The sequence below is a fragment of the Hyaena hyaena genome, unplaced genomic scaffold (genome assembly GCF_003009895.1).
Source record: "Hyaena hyaena isolate Hyena2069 unplaced genomic scaffold, ASM300989v1 scaffold_1, whole genome shotgun sequence".
Taxonomy (NCBI): domain Eukaryota; kingdom Metazoa; phylum Chordata; class Mammalia; order Carnivora; family Hyaenidae; genus Hyaena; species Hyaena hyaena.
Window position 1 is genome coordinate 1,847,732 of NW_024080633.1, and position 19,310 is coordinate 1,867,041.

Below are 19,310 nucleotides of genomic sequence, written 5' to 3' on the forward strand. Positions count from 1 at the left end.
GTCCCCAGGTCGCTCCCCTGCGTTTCCCAGAGCAAAGCCGAGTGCTGCCTCCAGGTCTTCCGGGGTGTAGCTGGCGGGCGTCCTGATCTTCTCATGGGACCAGACAGGGTTCCAATAAAATCTTGAGCCAGTCAGTGTGAAGCATTCTTTGAGATGCAACAGTTTGGACATGAAAGTTCTGATTGAGACAGTTTTGTGGCCAGGCTTGCGCATGGTGTCTAGCATGAATCTTACCTGTATAATGTGCATGTGAGCATTGAATGCCTACAGCAGTCTGGCAGGTAAAGTCGGCAGCGTGGGTGGTGACCTCGGGCAACAGGAGGGCACGAATCCCATCTCTGGCCTGTGGCCGCAGTGGGATTTGGGGCCCCGTCATCAACTTTTTCAGAGAAGGTGGACACCTGCCCTCGGATATATAATCTGGTTTTTTAATGCTGGTGACTAATTCATATTAGGAAGGAAGGGAGGAAAGAAGGAAGGAAGAGAAAGTAGGAAGTAAAACAGGGGAGGAAAGAAAGGAAAGGAGAGGAGGAGGGAGGGAAACAGTGTTTGAGCCAAATGAAAAAGGCTGTGGGTTTGATTGATCCTTTGATCAACAGTTTGTAGCCTCCATTCTAGAGAATGAAATCTAGTGTAAGAAAAGTGAGTATTTAATTTTTTTGGGGGGGGAGTGGGTGTTTTCCTTTTTATGGCATTTTAATGTTTATATGCAAAGCTTAAAACGCGACAGCAAGATGTTAAACCTTCATGGCCACTTATTTTTCCTGATTGGATCAGATGTAACAAGTGCTAGACGGCGGATGCTGCCCATTGTTCTAAAATGTCTTCTCCTGTTTTCTGTATATTATTAGCTTTAAATATTCTGAACGTACTTGCCACCTCTGTGCAGTTGAGCTGGTTCAATTTAAACATTGTCATCAAGTTAATTTTTTATAAGATGAATCAGGTTATTAAATTTAGTACACCATTGCCTTAATTATTTTGCACAAACTTTGGCATGGCGCAGGATTGGCTCAGCACTACTGCATTTAGCTAATTAAACCGGTCATCAGCCTCGGTATTAGGAGTGTGAGGGATGCTATTCTCATGAGCTTTGCCAGGACTCTAGCAGTAGGTAGCATTATTGACCTTTTTTCCTTTCCTCCTCCTCCTCTTCCTCCTCCTCCTTTTTTTTCTCCTTCTCTTCTTCACCTTCTTCTTCTTTTCCTTCTTCTCCTCCTCCTCCCTCTCCCCTCCTCTCTCTTCCTCCTGTTACTATAGCACTCTTACTATACGAGTGTTAGTGTCCTTCCTGTTAAACCTTCATCTTTTGAAATATCCATGCTTTGGTTTTGGCTCCAAAGGCAATTGTAAAGAATAAGAAAATGGAGCTGGGTCTTGCAGCTTTTAAAAGGTGACCGGCAATGTGTAACCCGTTGCTCAGATAAAAGAAGATGTAGGAGCCAGAGGGTGATTCTCCGCAACACAGGAGCAGATGGCTGGACGGTAACCACAGCCCGGGATTATGTAAAGCAGAAGACGGTGCAAATGTGCAGTCCCTCTTCCTTTTTGTCATGAGAGATCCTTTGCCATAGGTCATTTTGTCAAGTGAGCTAGCATGGCTTAAGAGGTTTATTTGGAAACATAAATTTGGATAGAAAATGGGCATGCTGTCCCGGCTACATATTGCCAGGCAGTGTCATTCAAAACTGCAGTGAACCCTGTTTTTTTTTTTGCAGGTTCTTAATATTTTATTCATTGTTAAAAAGGAAGTCAGAGAGCCGTCAGCATTATCTGTAACAACTTGGATTATTTTGAAATAGTCCAGAGTTGTAGTCTATTAGCCACCTGTAAGAGGCATTCATTCCTTCGGCAAATATTTATTAAATCCTATTGGGTGTTACTCACATAGGATACAGAGATCAAAAAGGCACAGATCCTAGAGAGTTTACAGTTAACCTGGTGAATTGGATGAATAAAGCCCTGGGGTCGGCCTGGCCCTGCATTGTATCAGTGCTCTCTCAGTCCCTTAAGAATATGATTGCTGGGGCGCCTGGGTGGCTTAGTCGATTAAGCGTCCGACTTTCGCTCAGGTCATGATCTCGCGGTTCGTGGGTTCGAGCCCCGCGTCGGGCTCTGTGCTGACTGCCAGCTCAGAGCCTGGAGCCTGTTTCAGTCTGTGACTCCCTCTCTCTCTGACCCTCCCCTGCTCACGCTGTCTCTCTCTTTCGCAGAAATAAAAAAAAAATAAAAAAAAAAAAAAAAAAAAAAAGAAAATGTGATGGAAAATATTTCTGGTAATTGCTCTGACCTGGACGTTTCACAGGGACACAGAGTCCACTGTCTTCCACAAGGTCTTCTGGGTGTGTAAAGTCCTGGGAGTGCAAGTGGACTAATTTTGGCCACTTCACGTTCCCTCCATATAGCTGTCAGTATTTCATTAGTCTGATTGATGTAGCATATCTGTTAGCAAGATTTTGTCCTAGGCTGGCCCCCACCCAGTCGTGGAACAGCTGGGCTACAAAACCTGGTGTTTTACTTCTTTCTCTTTTCCCAAATGATGTTAGGTATCCTTTGCCACTGGTGGTAAGTGGTGAAATTGACATCATAGGTCAAAATTAGTAAATTCCAGATCATTGTCTTCTGGCCTCATGGCTTGAGGATATAGCTTCAAGCAACTTCCACTACATACACCAAAGAGGGCACAAACATTTAGATGTTAAGTATTTCAGATTTGAAATCCTTTGGGCAGTATGTTAACATCAGGTTCAAAAATAGGAGGTTCTCCTTAGATAACGGTAAGTGAGTATCCGGGAATACGGTACTTGGTTTAACCTAAAAAATAGCTCAAGTTATCTCAACAGTCAAGTTCATGTGTGTTCTGGAACTAGTATTCAGACAAATGGAATGGTGGGTCTTGTAGCTAGTTTCTTTAAATTCTGCTGATGTTCGACAGTCAGCTCCTGGGTTTGCTGTTGGGAGCAGATCTAGGAGAGAGTGTTTAATTTTTCAGTCACAATGACTGTGTTCTATTTGATGGGTCATGCAAGTCCGCGAGGAGACACAGGACCGGGGGATTTTGGGAGGAATTGGGAATTAACATTTATTTTCCATCTACTATTGTTAGGTTAGACTCTTAGTGTAAGTTTACTACTTCTCATTTTAAGAAAAGATAGCTGAGTTTCTGATAGGTTAAAGGCATAGCCCACAGCTTATAAATAGCTAGAGCTGGGGTCAACATAAGTGTGTCAAACTCCTGAGGTTGAGTTTTCCACTATGCTGTGCTGGCTTCCCTTGAGAGCTAGTTTATATAAATAGACTGGTCTCCATGAAGATCAGATCTGTGGAAGGTATGAATGGATGGATTTTGCTAGACTCTTTCACATGGCAATCTCAGCGAGGTAATGGTACTCTGATCTTTCACACATATTCACAGTATCTCGGAAACAACAATCTATGGTCATTTGGGCTGGCATTGGCTGAATCTCATTCTTGCCTCCTCCAGTAGGATTGATTCATTTGTGGTTGCGGGCTATGCCGTGTGGTCTTCCTCGCGGCTTACGAGACACGCCATGTCACCCGTAGAGCTGTGGTGTGGTGTACAGGCTCTTACTTGTTCTACATCTTTGCCAACATTTGGTGTGGCCACTTAACATTTTTTTATTTTTTAGAATGTTAATTTATTTTTGAGAGAGAGAGAGAGAGAAAGAGCGACTTGGGGGGTGGCAAAGAGACTGAACTCTTTGAGAACAGTGACCATGTCTGAGTCCTTGACATATTCCTTATTCTTTACATTGAGGACAGGATCTGCTCATCATTAGACGGTCGTTAAATGGCAGACTGTGCTCTGATCTCTCCTCTGGTTTGTGCTTCACCTTGGCCTTCACCTTGGGGGTGGGTTGGCAAGGTTTGCTCAACTTCGACTATGTTGACCCTTTGGCCCAGATGATTCCCCGTTGTGGGGGCTGTCCTGTGCTTTGTGGGTTATTTTGTAGCATTTCTGGACTTTACCCACTAGATGCCAAGAGCAGCTCATCCCCCATTGTGATCACTGAAGATGTCTCTTGTCATTTGCAACTGCCTTCCAGGGGACAGATGGCCTCTGGCTGAGAGCCACACGGGTAATGTGTGTGGTGCTCAATAAAGGCTGTTCAGCTGAGTCAGTTTTTGCATTTGTGTTTTCTAATGTTGACTTTCCTTTAAACCATAGGGTTTGAAACTGCCAAGTCTTTTGCTCTCCACGGTGCACATGTGATCCTTGCCTGTAGGAGTGTGACAGCAGCCGACGCAGCTGTGTCACGCATTTTAGGAGAATGGGTAAGCAAGCACTTGACCTTTTTTTTTTAATTGTCAAATACTCACTCCGGGATAAACACATGGAGGTTTTAGTACAGTGCATAAAGTTTATTGCTCTTGGAATAACGTTTTTCTTTATTTTTAAAGTCGTATTCTCTTTGTTTATTTTATGAATGAAAGGGCAAGCAAGCCTGTTATTATCCGCACATTTGTTTATGGTTCATTGTCAATGTCGTCTTCTTTATTAGTCAGAGGTTTGAGAATGTTTACTCATTCAGCTCATTTAGTAAGAAAAATAAAATGTGGTTAACGCCCGTGTATGCAGCTAAGAGTTTGTTATGCTTCTGGTTTGTAAGATTAGAAGGTGGGGGGGGGGGTGGGCTTTAACCCTATCTCTGTTTTTCCCTTTTTGCTTTTCTCTCCCTGTGTGGATGTGGGTGTTGCGCACATACGCTTAACCAAAGGCCGCAGCAGTCTTGAGGCTGAGGATTCAGCGTATCAAACAGAATAGGGTCCCTGCCCTCCCCTGGGCTTGCCTTCTGCAGGAGAAACAGACCGTAAGGGGTAGTGACGTTTAATACCTAACCCGCTGTCAAGTTGTTACAAACAGTGAAGCACAGTAAACAGAGCGAGGGAGGAGCAGGCGCGGCGTGGACAGTGTGAGGTCGAGTAGTGTGCAGAGAGCCCTCAGAGGCGGTGACGTCTGGTCTGACACTGGATGCAGTAAAGCAGCGGGCTGCGTCTGCTCCAGGGGATGTGTTTTATAAGCAGTGGGAGCAGCATGTGCAAAGGCCTGGGCGTAGGGGCATGCCTGGAGGATTCAGGGTCAGCAGGGAGGCCAGTGTGCCTGGAGCCTAATGGCGGGGGAGGAGGTGAGAGAGGTGCTGCAGGGACCTTGAGTCAGTGAGGAAGAAGACATTAGAGAGGCTGGGCCCAGGTTGGTCATTTCTGTAACAGGATCGCTGGGCTTCAGTGTGAATGTAGACTTCTGTTTCTTCATTTGCTTGTCTTGTATTCATGTACTTACGATGTGGACCCTGTCCTGGGTGCTGTGGTCTGCTGTTAAGGAAACACTGCCTTTATAGAACTTTCAGCCCAGGGTAGACGTGTGATTTAACCAAAGACACGTAAACATCAGTGTAAAGTTAGCATGGCAGTCCTAGGTGCTAGGAAGTATATGTCGTTCTTGGTAGTGGCAAATAGTGTCTGAACGTGGGGGACAGTCAGCGTCCCCGAGAAGGAAGTGACTGAGCTAAGATTTTGGGAAAGATCCCGGGGAGGTTGGAGGAGGTCAGACTGGACAGAGGGTATGGCCTGTGCGGCAGCCCTGGGGGGAGGAGACCCTCGAGTGGCCAGGAGCAGAGCAAGAAGTCTGGGTGACAGTCCTTGCTGAGGCTGCCTTTGTTTCCTGAACGCTGTGGAATAATTCTTGCCGTCTGAGGAAACAGACCATAGTTCCTATAGGAGGACGTGATGTGTTGGGCTTGTGGAGTCTCCTTGGGATTCTCTCTTTCTCCTCTCTCTCTCTCTCTCTCTTTCTTTCTCTCTGCCCCTCCCTGGTTTGTGCTCGCTCTCAAAAATAAATAAATGAACTTAAAAATAAAAGAATAGAAAGATTAATTGCTGCTTTTTCAGTATATTTCAAATGAAATATTTCCAATTCAGTATATTTCTTTTTATTTATTAAAATTTTTTTTAAATGTTTATTTTTGAGAGAGAGAGAGAGAGAGGCAGTGTGTGAACAGGGGAGGAGCAGAGAGAGAGGGAGACACAGAATCCAAAGCAGGTCCCAGGCTCTGAGTTAGCTGTCAGCACAGAGCCCGACGTGGAGCTTGAACGCATGAACTGCAAGATTATGACTTGACCTGAAGTCGGACGCTTAACCGACTGAGCCACCCAGGCGCCCCTCAAATTCAGTGTATTTCAAATGAACCCTTGTCTTGAGTTCTGTGGATCGTTTATTTAGAGTTAAATTATAACAGGGCCCATTTTTTCAGACGGTCTTACCATCTCCGTAGGTCTAAAGTTAAGTAATAACCTATATTAGGTAATATAGTAATCACTTTTCGAGGTGTACAAGGCGAAAAATGGTAATGTGTGTGTGTGGTCTGAACCTTTCGACAGGACCGGGAAGGTATAAGGTAAAAAGTGAAAGTCCCTCCCAGGCCTTCTCTTGGAAGGTAAATACTATGAACCGTTTTTTGTATATTCTTCCAGACAGGTTTGTATATTCTAGTAAACATACCTGTATGGCTGTGTACTTGGAGTATTTCACTGAATCTCATCGATTCTTGTCAGTGTATATAGGTCTGCCTCATGTTGTTAACTGCTGTATAGTCTCCATCATGTGCTTAGGCCATAATTTACCTGAGCGGTTTCTCTTTTCACGGGCTTTTATGTTGTTTGCATTGTTTTGGTCTTCTAAGTCATGCTCTCTGAAAGTTTAGTGTCTTGCATTTTCATCCAAAATTTCACCCAGAAAGTTACATAGGGCAGAATCTTAGCGGTGGACTCACTGATTCAAAGGGCATTTGTACTTAAAATTTTGGGAGCCGCTTCTCAGCTGTCACCTGCTGGTATCATACGCGCTTCTATCCCTGCTGTCAATAGGGAAGAGTATTTAGCAACAGGCAGTGTCAAACTTGTACAATTTTGTTATTCCTAAACTAGAACAAAACCAAATTCAGTGGCCCTAGTAATACTGCAAGAACCATCTTGTACAATGTTACTAATATTTAAATGGGTCTTAGGAGATGATTTTAAAACACAAATGTGAATGCACTTAAAAAATTACTTTCTCCCTCATATATGAGAACAGATACATTTTGTACTTGACCCAGTATAACCATTGTTTTATGGAGAGAGGCTGAAAGCCCTGGGTCTGTACTACTTAGCCTTAGTGAAGTGGGGCCTTTGCAAGCCTCTCAGTCTATTTTGTGCCTCTGTTTCCTCCTCTCTTCTTCTGACAAAGAAGGTTGAATGGTATGAGCCTAAAGACCCACCATTTCATTTCTTTCTTGCAGTTTAAGCTGAAATTGGGTTGTGGGGAGTAAGTTTCAGATGACAGAATGTATCATTGTATACTTTTGTGCTACGATATTGGTAACTTGATGTCGACGGGCAAACAGTGCTTCCAGAGAAAGAGTTATCCAAACATATTCACTGTCAGGCATATGAGTAAAGGAAATGGGAACAAGAGCAAAGCTAATACTCACATGGCGGTCCAGACATTTAAATCAGATTTCGTAGGTTGTAGACTGATCTCTGTGTCCTCTCTCATCTGTTTGCTTAGTTCCTGTGAATACTGGTATACTATTTCCTCATTTCCCCTTAGATTTTTGATTACAGGGATTCACATTTAGCCCCAAAAGCCATTTTCTGTCATTGCGCTATTACCGTGGTGTTGAGTGTGTGAGAGCCTGCCTTCGTGACCCACCCAGAGCTCCCCTCACTGCCCCCCCCCTCGCTATGTGCTGGTTTGGTTTCCTTCAGGCCCTTCTGTACCTCATCTCTGTGCTGGGATTTAATCCAGCACATCGTTAAATGCCACCTTCTTGTGTTTCTCAAGGTCAATTTGATTGACTCCAGTTTTTCCAGCTGCTAGCCAGCTTGAGCGCGTTCGTACTTTATCTGGATGAATCCTATCAGTAGCAGAGCCGGGAAGGTACCGCAGCATATTGGCGCCTCACGGGAGGTTCTCAAAATGATCCAAAGTTTTTTGTTGCGGCAAAAGCGCACGCAGAAGTCCGTGGGCCGTTTGGCTCAGCGCTGGCTCGCCTGTGCCAGGGCTCCGCGGGCATTCTCAGCTTGGCTCTGAAGACGGAGTTCATGCCTCCTTCCCCAACTTGTTCTTTCCTGCCTGGTGTTTCTATTCCTACCTTCACGGCACATTCTAGAATTGCTGTGTTCCAGAACATGCATATCTGCCTCTGAGCCAGTGGACCATTATCCTCATGCTCACCGTGACATGTTCCTCTGACAACTGCTCTATATTGAGTCCCTGTCATGTGCTGGGTCCTGGGCAAGGCACTTTATGTGCCTGTCGAGGAGATGCAAAAGTCTGGTTTTCTCCAGTTCACAGAAGAGCCAATGGAGGGCGTGGGGGTGAAGGGGTCCTTCCACAGTCACACGGCTGATGGGCACTCCTGGCACAGTTGGTCCATCTGGCCTCCAGACCCAAAGTCTGTCCACCTCACGGCGTGGCTTTTCTACCAATTTTGACATCATACATGTTTACTACCTTTCAGGCTTTGCTTTCAGAATTGCTCGAGGGATTAATTTCAAGAGTAAGCCTATTTCTCAGAGGAAACAACACTTATGTACCTCACTGTCCTAAGCAGTCCCTTTTCATTCAAGACATCCTTTAGAGAGTTCTCAAACCACTTTTGGGGGCATCTCACTATTTTGTAAAATAATAACAAAACAAATTCCACATAGAATTCTGTTAAGAGCCTATATGTAATTAAGACTACTAATAATTACTTCATGGGAAAATGCCCCCCTGCTGAGATGTTTGGGATGCTCCAAACTTAGTAATACGAATTAAAAACAATTAAAATCAGATAACGTGGGCAATATAGAAGTAAACTACCCTCTTAAAAGGCCAATCTATTCAGCATAATTTTAAAAGGAGGAGGGTAGGGAGGCCCATCAGCCCCCAGTCCTATTTCAGTAAATTATCTCTGGAACTGGGGTTCACGCCTGTGTTCTTAAGCTGCCCTCTGTATGTGGGTGTGACCTGCCGCACTCACATCCTTCAGTGGGTTACACGCTGGTATCCCCTCTGAGGCAAGCCCCTGAGTTTTTCCTGGGTATTCCATGGAGCCCATGGAATGGGCTGGCTGAGTAGAGATAGTGACTCTCCTGCTTCCAGGACGGAGTGGCTTCTCTGTTGTTGGGCGGCACCGTCTCTGCAGTAGCACTCCGTGCGAGTAGTCTACATCTGGGACACGGATAGGTGTATCTAAATCCCGGCTCTGCTGTGTGGTTTTGGATTTCCCCTACTCAGTATTTATCCACGAATGGGTTTGTTCCTCTGTTTATGGAGATATGGCCTGTCCCCTTCTCCATCCTGAGATCTGACGACCTCCAAGGGGGATTGCATGCAATGAACAATAGTTGGTGAGGTATCCAAATGTACTTGATAAACAGCCACAACAGGACTCTGGCAACTCAGCGTAGAACTCTTCTTGAAAGGCCAACGTGGGGATCCTACTTCCGTTCTCCTCTCTCACTTTATTACCATTCCTGAAGTTTTAGATTCTTATAACTTGGGAACTGAAGCTTCTGGTTCTGGGGAAGAAGGAGATTGAATGGAGTTGAAGCAGCTGGTACTGAGTTCTGTCTCCTATCTATCAGTTGTGTGCAGAGGAAAAGGGGTGGGGCCGTGACTGGAGTTGCTGGGGGTGGGGGTGGCTGAGAGGGTGAGGAGGCAAGCCCACCTGGTGTACGGCATGTCCTTACCTTATCTGCTTATTATGTAAGAGAGTTCACATATGGGGGCTGCCCTTTGGTGAAATGTGGGGCCCAATGAATGTCCTGAAATTCTGGCATCTACTGGAGATTGAGGTAACTGATGAGCTGGGTGGAAGTAGTCTGGCCTGGGAAGAGGGGCTGATGGCCGTCCATTGCCATTCTTATACGACTGACTCCCGAATCCTCAGAATGTGGCTTGGACCTGTTCCCTTATCGTAAGGGAGGAGTGACTCAACCATGTTTAGTTTAGTGAGAAGCTTTGTTCTCCAAGGAAGACTTCAAGCCCTTGCTTTTCTGACTTGTGTTTCTCTTTGGCTTAGACCTCAAGTCTTCCTAGAGACTGGTTAGGATGACATGCTCTTGGCCAGGAGAATCCAACAGGGATCCAACTCAGCTGCTCTTGTTTTCTCATGGGTGTGTTAGCCAAGATTCCCAAGAGGTCTACAGAAGGCAGGCTGGGTGGTCTCAAGGGTGCGTGGGTCACGTCACCTCCAGCTGATGACCACTACCATAAAGGGTGCTGTGTTCTAATGGCAAAGCATGCAAGCAGATACACCCTATGACCTTGAGTGAATTTCTTCTCCAATGATGGTTTCTTCATCTCTAAAATCCAAACAATAATAGTTATGCCAGGAGACATAAGTGCCTCTACTAAACGCATTGACCATATGCATGTATAATCTTTAACGCATTGCTGAGGGTAGATTGAGTGTTCAATTAAATTTTATCTGCTGCTATTAATAACAGTAATAATAATTTCTTATTCATACATGAAGGTACGAGTGATGCTTCTCTTCTTAACCTCTCCAAGTGGCTTCAGGAGTTGGCTGTAGGGAGGATGTTTATCAGCATGATTCAAATGGGGTCACAATGAATTCTTTCTCGGTCTTCCTGTGCCTGGACTCCTACATTTTATTAGATGTGTATTTAGTTTGTTGATTAGTATTTTCCAGTGAAGCTCATATTAGCACTCAACTGTCATTTGAAAAGCCATCTTAATTATTTATGAGATTGCTTTTTCTTTTGTATTTACAAAGAAATACACTTTGCATATATTTAGGAAAGATGATTAAGGGATCAGTCATCAGGAACAGCGAGCAATGGCTTATACCAAAATGGTTATTGAGAAAGCAGGGAGATGCAGGGTAAAAAGAAAAGATTTATTAGTCAGAGGTAATGGGATATGCATGTGTTAGGGAGAGCACATGCCTGGCTGATTGTAGCCACACAGTCTGACGTTGGCGAGACGGAAGTGTCATAATTTTTCCGGTTTTCAGTAGATTTGATACCGGGGCTATTTATCTCGTTGGAGAGAAGGCATGTGGAAAGCTGATGGTATGATGTCATATTGCAGCCTCATTGATAAGCATTGGAAATAATGATTTTAGCAGTGTTTTCCGATAATGGAGGACTTGGTACCAACCAATGTATTAGGCACATGGGTTCGACACTTCACTTTGCTGTGCTTCTAAGAGACACCAGCACGCTATGTTTTCATGACACGATATTGAGAGTGATGGGTCAGGATGCTGAGCGATAAATTGTGTGCACTCTTAAGGACCCTGGAGAGATCCAGCTCCTGTTAGGCTCCCTCAAATGTCCTTTAAGATCTGGTGGAGTTTTGGTGTTTGTGGGAATTTCTCCTTTGGATAAAAGCTGAAATCCCTTAATTTGACTTTGCCTTAAGTGTGATGCCTTCTTTTATGTGGCGTGTGTGTGTTTTGCGGGGGGGGGGGGGGGGCGGCGAGCAGCCTTTGGGGTAGGTAATTTACAAGCTCAATGCTTGTCTGAGCTGGTGACTTGGCTTGGGAAAGATGGCCGTCATTCGACACATCCCAAGTTACAGGGCTCATCCCCGTTGTCTTGAATGATCTTTAGCTAAACCAAAAATATAAAAACTATTAATATTATTAACAGTTGTAGATTATTGGGAAAAATTCATCTTAAATCAGCTGCTGGATTGGTTCCTCATTTCTTAGCTTTAAAAAATTGTTTTTATGTGTTAGTATTGGATTTTCAATAAATAACATATGGTATAAATAAGTCTGCGAGCCAGCAAGAACCATATAAACTACTTGCTTAAATCAATAAGTGTGCGTGCGCACACACACGCACGCACACACACACACACACACACACGAAGGTGAAGATAAAGTTCTAGAGTTCTCCCTTAGGGCACTTCCTTTTTCAGAATGTCATGGAGTGATCATTCTCTGTGATCAGATGAGGTTAGGTATTCATATGTGTCTCTCTACAAAGCATAACGCTTAGCATTTAGCAATGAATAATCCATGTCGTGTGTTAATAAACCCATTCTGCAGGTGAGGCATTGGAGACTAGAGGGGGTAAAAAGTCTTTCCGGAGCTCACCAAGCTGGGGGATACAGGGTGGAACTTGGGTATGAAACCATATTTGCTTGACTCCAAAGCCATATTGTCACTTAATCCCAAATTCCTGGTGTGTGTTACATCAAAAGATTGGCCTCTCTTGAAAGGCTTAGCCAAAGATCATATTCGTAGAGGTTTGCATGTTTCTATGTGAGCATTTTTCTGTTCATGATAACAAGGGTACTTGATTCCCTGGGAAAGAGAACTTTTGGGTGCTTTTTGGTAACCTGATGAAGCTGATGAACCTTACCTTACCAAAGGAAGCTCATTCTTTCCCTCTCCTTTCCAGACTTATTTCAAGTGGTATGCAGAGTATTTACTGTTGTTTTTGAGTTGTGTCTTTGATCTGTCTTGTCCCAGGCTTAGGAAAGATTCTTTATCAGATGGTAAATTATGCATCCCCCTCCTTGACATAATTGGTTGCTAAAATATTCTGAGTTGTCTGTATCTCCAGAACATCCCAAACTTGTGCTTGGTCCTAGACTCCAAGTTTTTTGTTTCATTTCTCATTCCGAAAATTTTGCATTGACATAGTCTTGGGTGTTGTTCATTGTTCTTAGATCACTGTCTGTGTGTCTTTGTTTTGTGTTCTTTTTCCCCCTGGCCACTGCTCTCAGACTTGAACTGAATCGTTCAAATTTTATATCCACTGTAACCTTTGTATAACGAGGGCTGTGATTAACCATGGAGTTTTGAAGAGTGGAAGTTGAGCGTAAGTGGCTAGATCCAATCCATCGCTCCCAATCATGTGAAACCCAAAGCAGATGCATCCTTTCATTAATATGGGGTCCCTGGCGTTCTTATTAAGCAATTTTGACATAGTTTGAAGAGACAGATTGCATCTTGAGATGGTGTTCAGCCACTGGTCGAAAGGCCTCCTTGTGGCCACTAGGCATTTAGGCTCTGTTCGTTACTGACGAGGAAAAAAAAATGCTTGAAACTGTTTTTCATATTTATTATGGGACATTTACAGAGAGTCTCAGATGTTGCAGGTGTTGGATAACACAGAGATGAGAAACAACAAAACCTCCTACACAAGGATAAATACAGAGATACAAGTGTAGATGAGGCAGCCAGTCTCAGAATGGAGCAGCTTACACTGTAATAAACCGGGGTTTACTTTAAACATATACTTAAAATAGACCGATTTTGGGGTGCCTGGGTGGCTCAGTCAGTTAAGCATCTGACTTCGGCTCAGGTCATGATCTTGTGGTTCGTGGGTTCGAGCCCCGCGTCAGGCTCTGTGCTGACAGCTAGCTCAGAGCCTGGAGCCTGTCTTTGGATTCTGTGTCTCCCTCTCTCTCTGATCCTCCCCTGCTCATGCTGTCTCTCTCTCTCTTTCAGAAATAAATAAAAAACATTAAAAAACTTAAAAAAATAGACTCATTTTTAATGTAAAGGGAGGCAGCCCAGTGGAGTAAAGGGAACTCCAGCTTTGGAGTCTCTACAGGCTAGGGATTGCATCCAGGTTCGAGCACATGCTCACTGGGTATCCCTGGGCAAATTTGGTTACGTCCTTGATAGCTCTTGGTCATGGTAAGGATGAAGTGAGATATATTGTGATCTTGTTTGTATGATAAGAAACATGTATTTGGTTTTATGCCCTGTTTCTGGAGGAGCTCCTGAAAGCCTTGGACTTTCCCAAGTGAGGAGAGCCATATAGATGTCTTTTGTTATGTTAAGGAGTTGAGTTTTGGACCCCACCCAAAGATAGGGGCCTGTTTCCAGTGGAGCCAGCTGTGTGATTACAGGGCTGGACTTTCTAGTCCCACCTGGACCCCTAAATTCGGTCATCAACGGGCAGTGACTTAATCAGTCATGCCTGTGTAATGAGGCCTCTGTAGAAACCCGAAAAGGAGAGGGTTCAGAGAGCTTCTGGGTCGGTGAACACACGGCAAGGAGGCTTGTGCCCTTTCTCACATAACCTTGCCCTCTGTGTCTTTTCTGTCTGGCTGTTCTGGAGTTACACCATTTTATAAGGAATCGGTGAACTATTGCTTCTCGGCCTTTTGGCTAAGATCAAGTGTAGGTGATGTAGTGAGTAAAATGTTCCGAGTTCCATGAGCCACTCTAGCAAATCAGTCAAATGCAGAGTGGGGATTGTGGGAACCCTTGACTATAGCTGGTCAGTCTGAAGGACAGGTAATAACCTAGACTTGGTGGCTAGAGTCTGAAGTCCGAGGAGGGGGTCATGGGAACTGCCAGTCTGTAGCCTGTTGGTCAGAAGTGCAGGTAACAGCGTGGGTGGAGGCAGTCTTGTCCCACTGAACCCCTGACCGGTGGGGTCTGATGCGACCTCCAGGTAGATGGTGTCAGAGTTGAGTTCAGGTCTTGGACACCCTGCTGCTGCAGGAGAATTGTTGGTTAGGGTGGGGACCCCTTCCCCTGCTCCATATTGGAAATTGGGTCTCAGAAGACACATCCTCTCTTGTACAGAATGTGGCTCATAGTGAAGATCAGGAAACGATACTTGCTAGACAGGCCGACTTGTTCATCATTTCCTTAAATTAGACAAATACTCCCAGAAAGCTTGTTGGAAAATATATTTCCTTTCTACTTTTTTTTTTAATTAAATAAATGATAAGAGTATGAGGACACAGCTTTCATCTTCCCATCAGTGTGTCAGTCGATATTCAGATGAGCTACGGTGAGGAACAGCCTCTTTTCCCCGTCCCTGGGTGGTGAAAGGTGACCGTCCATGTCCCCGGTCCCGACTGTGTGCAGCTGGCCGGCCTTTCGCAGAGGCTGGGGTGACTGAGGGAGAGAAATCAACTTTCTGTTCCCAGGGGGCTCATGTAGACCTGGTCTCTCCACTTTGTCAACTAGAGGGTGCAGACATGACTAGATATTGAAGACTTTAAAAAAGGAAGTCTCAGAGGTATTCGTGGTGTTTTAAAAATCTGTCCACAGATTCTTTGATCCTCTTCTTCTTAGGAGGCAGAGCCTGATTCTCCTCCCCTTGAAGGTGGGCCGTACTTAGTGATACACTTAATGACTAGCATGTGGCAGAGATGATGGAGTAGGACTCCCAGGAGGGGTAAGAAAAGGCACACGGCTTCCTCCTTGCCTGTTGTCCTGGGTCGCTCCCTCTGCGGGAAGCCAGCTGCCTGTTGTGAAGATGCTCAGGTATCCCTGTGGAGGGCTCCATGTGATACGGAACTGAGGCCTTCAGCCAGGAGCCTCCTGAGTGAGCCCCCTTGGAATCCTGCAGCCTCGTCAAGCCTGCAGGTGACTTCCGGCTGACAGATTGACAGCGACCTCATGAAAGGTCTTGACTCAGAACCACTCAAGATTCCTGACCCCATAGAAACTTGGTGAGGTGACGAATGCTTAGCAGTTTAAGCCACTACGCTTTGGGGATGCATGTTGTATAGTGGTGGGTAACATGCATGAGGGCATGAGGGTCATGCTTCAAGGAGAGAAAGATCTCTGGAGAGGAGCTGGGCAGTGAGTTCAGAGAGGAAGATGTGAGCGCTCGCCCAGTGATTGCTTCCAAATGCAGGGGACCTGGAGTTCCTAGGGTATGTCCATGTCAACTGGTTTGAGCCCTTGTGCACACTGCTCGCACACCCTCCCCAGGTAGAGATCTGCCAGCATTGGCTTGTGCTCTCCCAGCGATGGGGAGGCCCCTCCTCCCGGGCAGCACCTCTCAGTCACAAAGGTCTCACTTATATTGAAGGCAGCATCTTTCTCGAGTATCTCCTACCCACTGGCCCTGGTCTTGACCCCCGAGTCTCCCTGGGCTGCCTTCTCATCAGAATCTGCCTAGCACCCGCATCTCTCAAATTCCCGAAATAATAAATCAAAAGTTATTGAGGACATCGGGTTACTAAAAGTTGGCGGTCAGGCTGGCCCCTCTCCTCGCTCTGCAGCCTCCATCCCCTTTTATTATTGGGGTCTGGGACGTGCATGGCAAGGCTTGGCAGCTGGGGGGAACCCCGTCTGTTCCGGCGTCCTGCTGCAGGCAGCAGATGTGGAGCCCAGACCTGCTTTGCCTTCCCTGGAGTTAATGAATCAGTGTGAATGAAGAGCACAGTCTCCTTCTAAGTGACTGCAGAGTGCCTTGCTCATTTACCCGCCTTTCTCAGAGTCTAATTGTTCCCACTACAATGTGATCTGTAAACTGGGTAGCTGGGATAGACTTCAATGCATCTTTGTAATGGCTTTGTTGTTGTTTATTGAGAGGGACTAATTAACTTTGATTATTGCACTAATATTGTGGCACTTTGACAGCCTTTCAGATTTATGACTCTGGGAAAATAAACAAATGAAATGCAGGTGCTGGAGCAGAAAGAATAAGTTATTACTGAACTTTAATTACTTGGAATGTGTAGCCAGGAGAGAATTAGTTGATGAATTACAGGATGCTTAAAATCTACATCAACCTGTGAACAATGTGAAGACAAAAATGAAAAGAGGGCTGGGAGGGTGCTATTTATTTATTTATTTATTTATTTATTTCTGAGAGAGAGAGAGAGCAAGTGAGCAGGGGAGGGTCACAGAGAGGGAGACACAGAATCTGAAGCAGGCTCCAGGCTCTGAGCTAGCTGTCAGCACAGAGCCTGATGCGGGGCTCGAACCCCTGAACTGTGAGATCATGACCTGAGCTGAAGTCAGACGCTTAACTGACTGAGCCACCCAAGCGCCCCAGGAAGTGCTGTTTTTAAGGCTGGGAAGGATAAGACACATCTGTAATGGTCTCAGCAGTGATTCATTGATTAGTCCCTGTGGTTTCCGGTGTCACAGAAACATACCTTGTGCCTACTCAAAGCCCCTTCCTTGACCTGTGCCTAAAGCATCACCAGAGAACTGTTTGAAATGCAAATTCTTGGGCCTTACCTTGAGACCCGAAGGGATCTGAGTTTCTGGAGAAGGGGGGCCCAGCAATCTGTGTTTTGCAGTCCCTACAGGAGATTCCTTTTTTTTTTTTTTAAGTTAAAAAAATTTTTTTAATGTTTTATTTATTTCTGAGAGAGAGAGAGAGAGAGCGAGTGAGCAGGGGAGGATCAGAGAGAGAGGGAGACACAGAATCTGAAACAGGCTCCAGGTTCTGAGCTGGCTGTCAGCACAGAACCCATCACGGGGCTCGAACCCACGAGCTGTGAGATAATGACCTGGGCCGAAGTCAGACGTTTAACTGACAGAGCCACCCAGGCACCCTAGGAGATTCTGATTCACAAAAACAGTTGAGGAACAGCACTCTACAATTCTGAGGCAGTTTGAGTGATTGGTTTTTATTTTATTTTATTTTACATTACTTTATTATTTTTTTGGTAATGCAATGTCAGGGGTGGAGTTTTACCTTTGCTTACATAAATCAGATGTTCTCACATGTAGTTCCCCAACTAGACCAAAGGTTTTTAGACTGTGTTTCTAATGGTACAAAACATTTTCATACAAAATATATGAAATTATCTACAATGCATTTTGTATAGTGGGCTATATAAAGCAGTTTGGACTATTGTCATTACCATCAAGGGTTTCATGAGCGAGGGCTGACTTCCCGAGTGTAACCCACGCTGGAACCCAGTGAGCATGTTAAGAACGGTACTTCGAGGGCTCATGAGCAGTGCTTTCCCCAGGTGTTGTAAGCAGGGTCCTTGAGGAAGGAGCTGGGGGTGGGCTGCAGTGGACCGAGATGCTGGGGGCGTGTTCCGGAGCAAGGGAGATGATGTGCAAAGGGGCCGTGGGGAGTGACCAAGTTAGGATGCAGTGTCGGGGAGGAGGCCGGAAGCTGCCGTTTAAAGCCAAGTCGTTCAGGACTTTGGGTTCTGTTCTTCTAGGGGAATGGGCTTGATTCTCTATGTCCTGGCAGCCGTGGAAGAATCCATGTGGGTGTGGCGCTGTCCATCCCCAGTGATGTGGGGGTCAGTGCTCAGGCTGAAGTAGGGGCACTGTTAGCCTTGTTCCTGGGCAGCGGGGCCAAAGTGGCAGCTGTGATCCTTTCTGGCTCAGAGAATACGCTTGCTTATTTCCTGATATGCAAAGAATGTTCTTAAGTCTATCAACTAGGGCACCTGGGTGGCTCAGTTGGTTGAGCGTCCAACCTTTTGGCTCAGGTCATGATCTCATGGTTTGTGAATTCAAGCCCTGCGTTGGGCTCTGTGCTGACAGCTCAGAGTCTAGAGCCTGCTTCAGATTCTGTGTCTCCCTCTCTCTCTGCCCCTCCCCCACTCGCTCTCTGTCTCTCTTTTTCAAAAATAAACAAACATTAAAACAATAAAAAAAAATTAAATCCATCAACCAAGTACCGAAGGATAAAAATAATCATCCCTTCCAATATCTCCTGCTCTGAGAACCTTTAACACATTATGGGGGAAAATGGCCCTTACTCTTCAGAAACTGAGAAAATGGAGAGAAATGGGTTTACTTCTCTGCAACCCTTTCTCAGGGACAGGGCAATCAGGCACATTATTGTTGAAATCAGGAAATGTTGGGAGCCAAAGGAAGGGCTCCTAATAATTCTGCCGGAAAGCAGACATCAACAAGCAAGGAGAGAGACCATGAGGTCTGAGCAACCTGCTTATGAGCACTTTATTCCAGAAATGCGCACCCATGGGGCCGCCCATGGATGGCTGGCTGGGCTGGACTCCATATGGAAGGGACAGGTCTGGCTTCTGACGGGGGCACATTTGAACCTCACACAGGCCTTAGTCCCTGTAGTTTGGGATGTCTCCTGTTAGCACTTTCACTTTTAAAAGTGCTAACTCTCACAAAAGCTTAGCCAGCTTCCTGCCTAAGACCGTCCCTGGTTCCCAGACAGGTGCAGATGTGACCAGAACTCTAGATCTTTTGTTTTTATTCCAGAGAGCCTGCCTTTCCTACTATTTGTCCCACTTACTGGAACCTTCAGATCTCCCCGCTGTGGACAGTGAGGAATAGGCGTGCATCCCAGTGTTAGACTGAGCCAGACCCTTTCAACAAGGCAGATCTACCCAGGAAGCCCTGGGGAAACAAGCAGTGGTCATTTTATAATTGCATTTGTTTGGGATGGTTCGCAGCTTGCCTGGACTATAAACGTGGAGGCATGAGAGCTGGTTCAAAGTTTATTTTCAGCGCTGGGTGAATTTGCATTGTTGGCAGAAGTGCTGGAGCACTTGGCGGTGATGTCGGTGATGGTAGTTGTATTACAGGCTTGAGCTGCTGTCTGTGGCGCCCTTGCAGACCTACCCA

At 45.5% G+C, this 19,310-nt stretch overlaps 1 protein-coding gene across 1 annotated transcript in view; it reads left to right on the plus strand.

The window, feature by feature from the left end:
- The window catches only part of WWOX (WW domain containing oxidoreductase), a 955,205-nt gene that overhangs the window by 43,357 nt on the left and 892,538 nt on the right, over window positions 1–19,310 (plus strand). Inside the window, exon 5 of the mRNA XM_039227618.1 lies at window positions 4,190–4,296. Coding sequence (XP_039083549.1) covers window positions 4,190–4,296 — 107 coding nt within the window. The remainder of the gene's footprint in view (window positions 1–4,189; window positions 4,297–19,310) is intronic.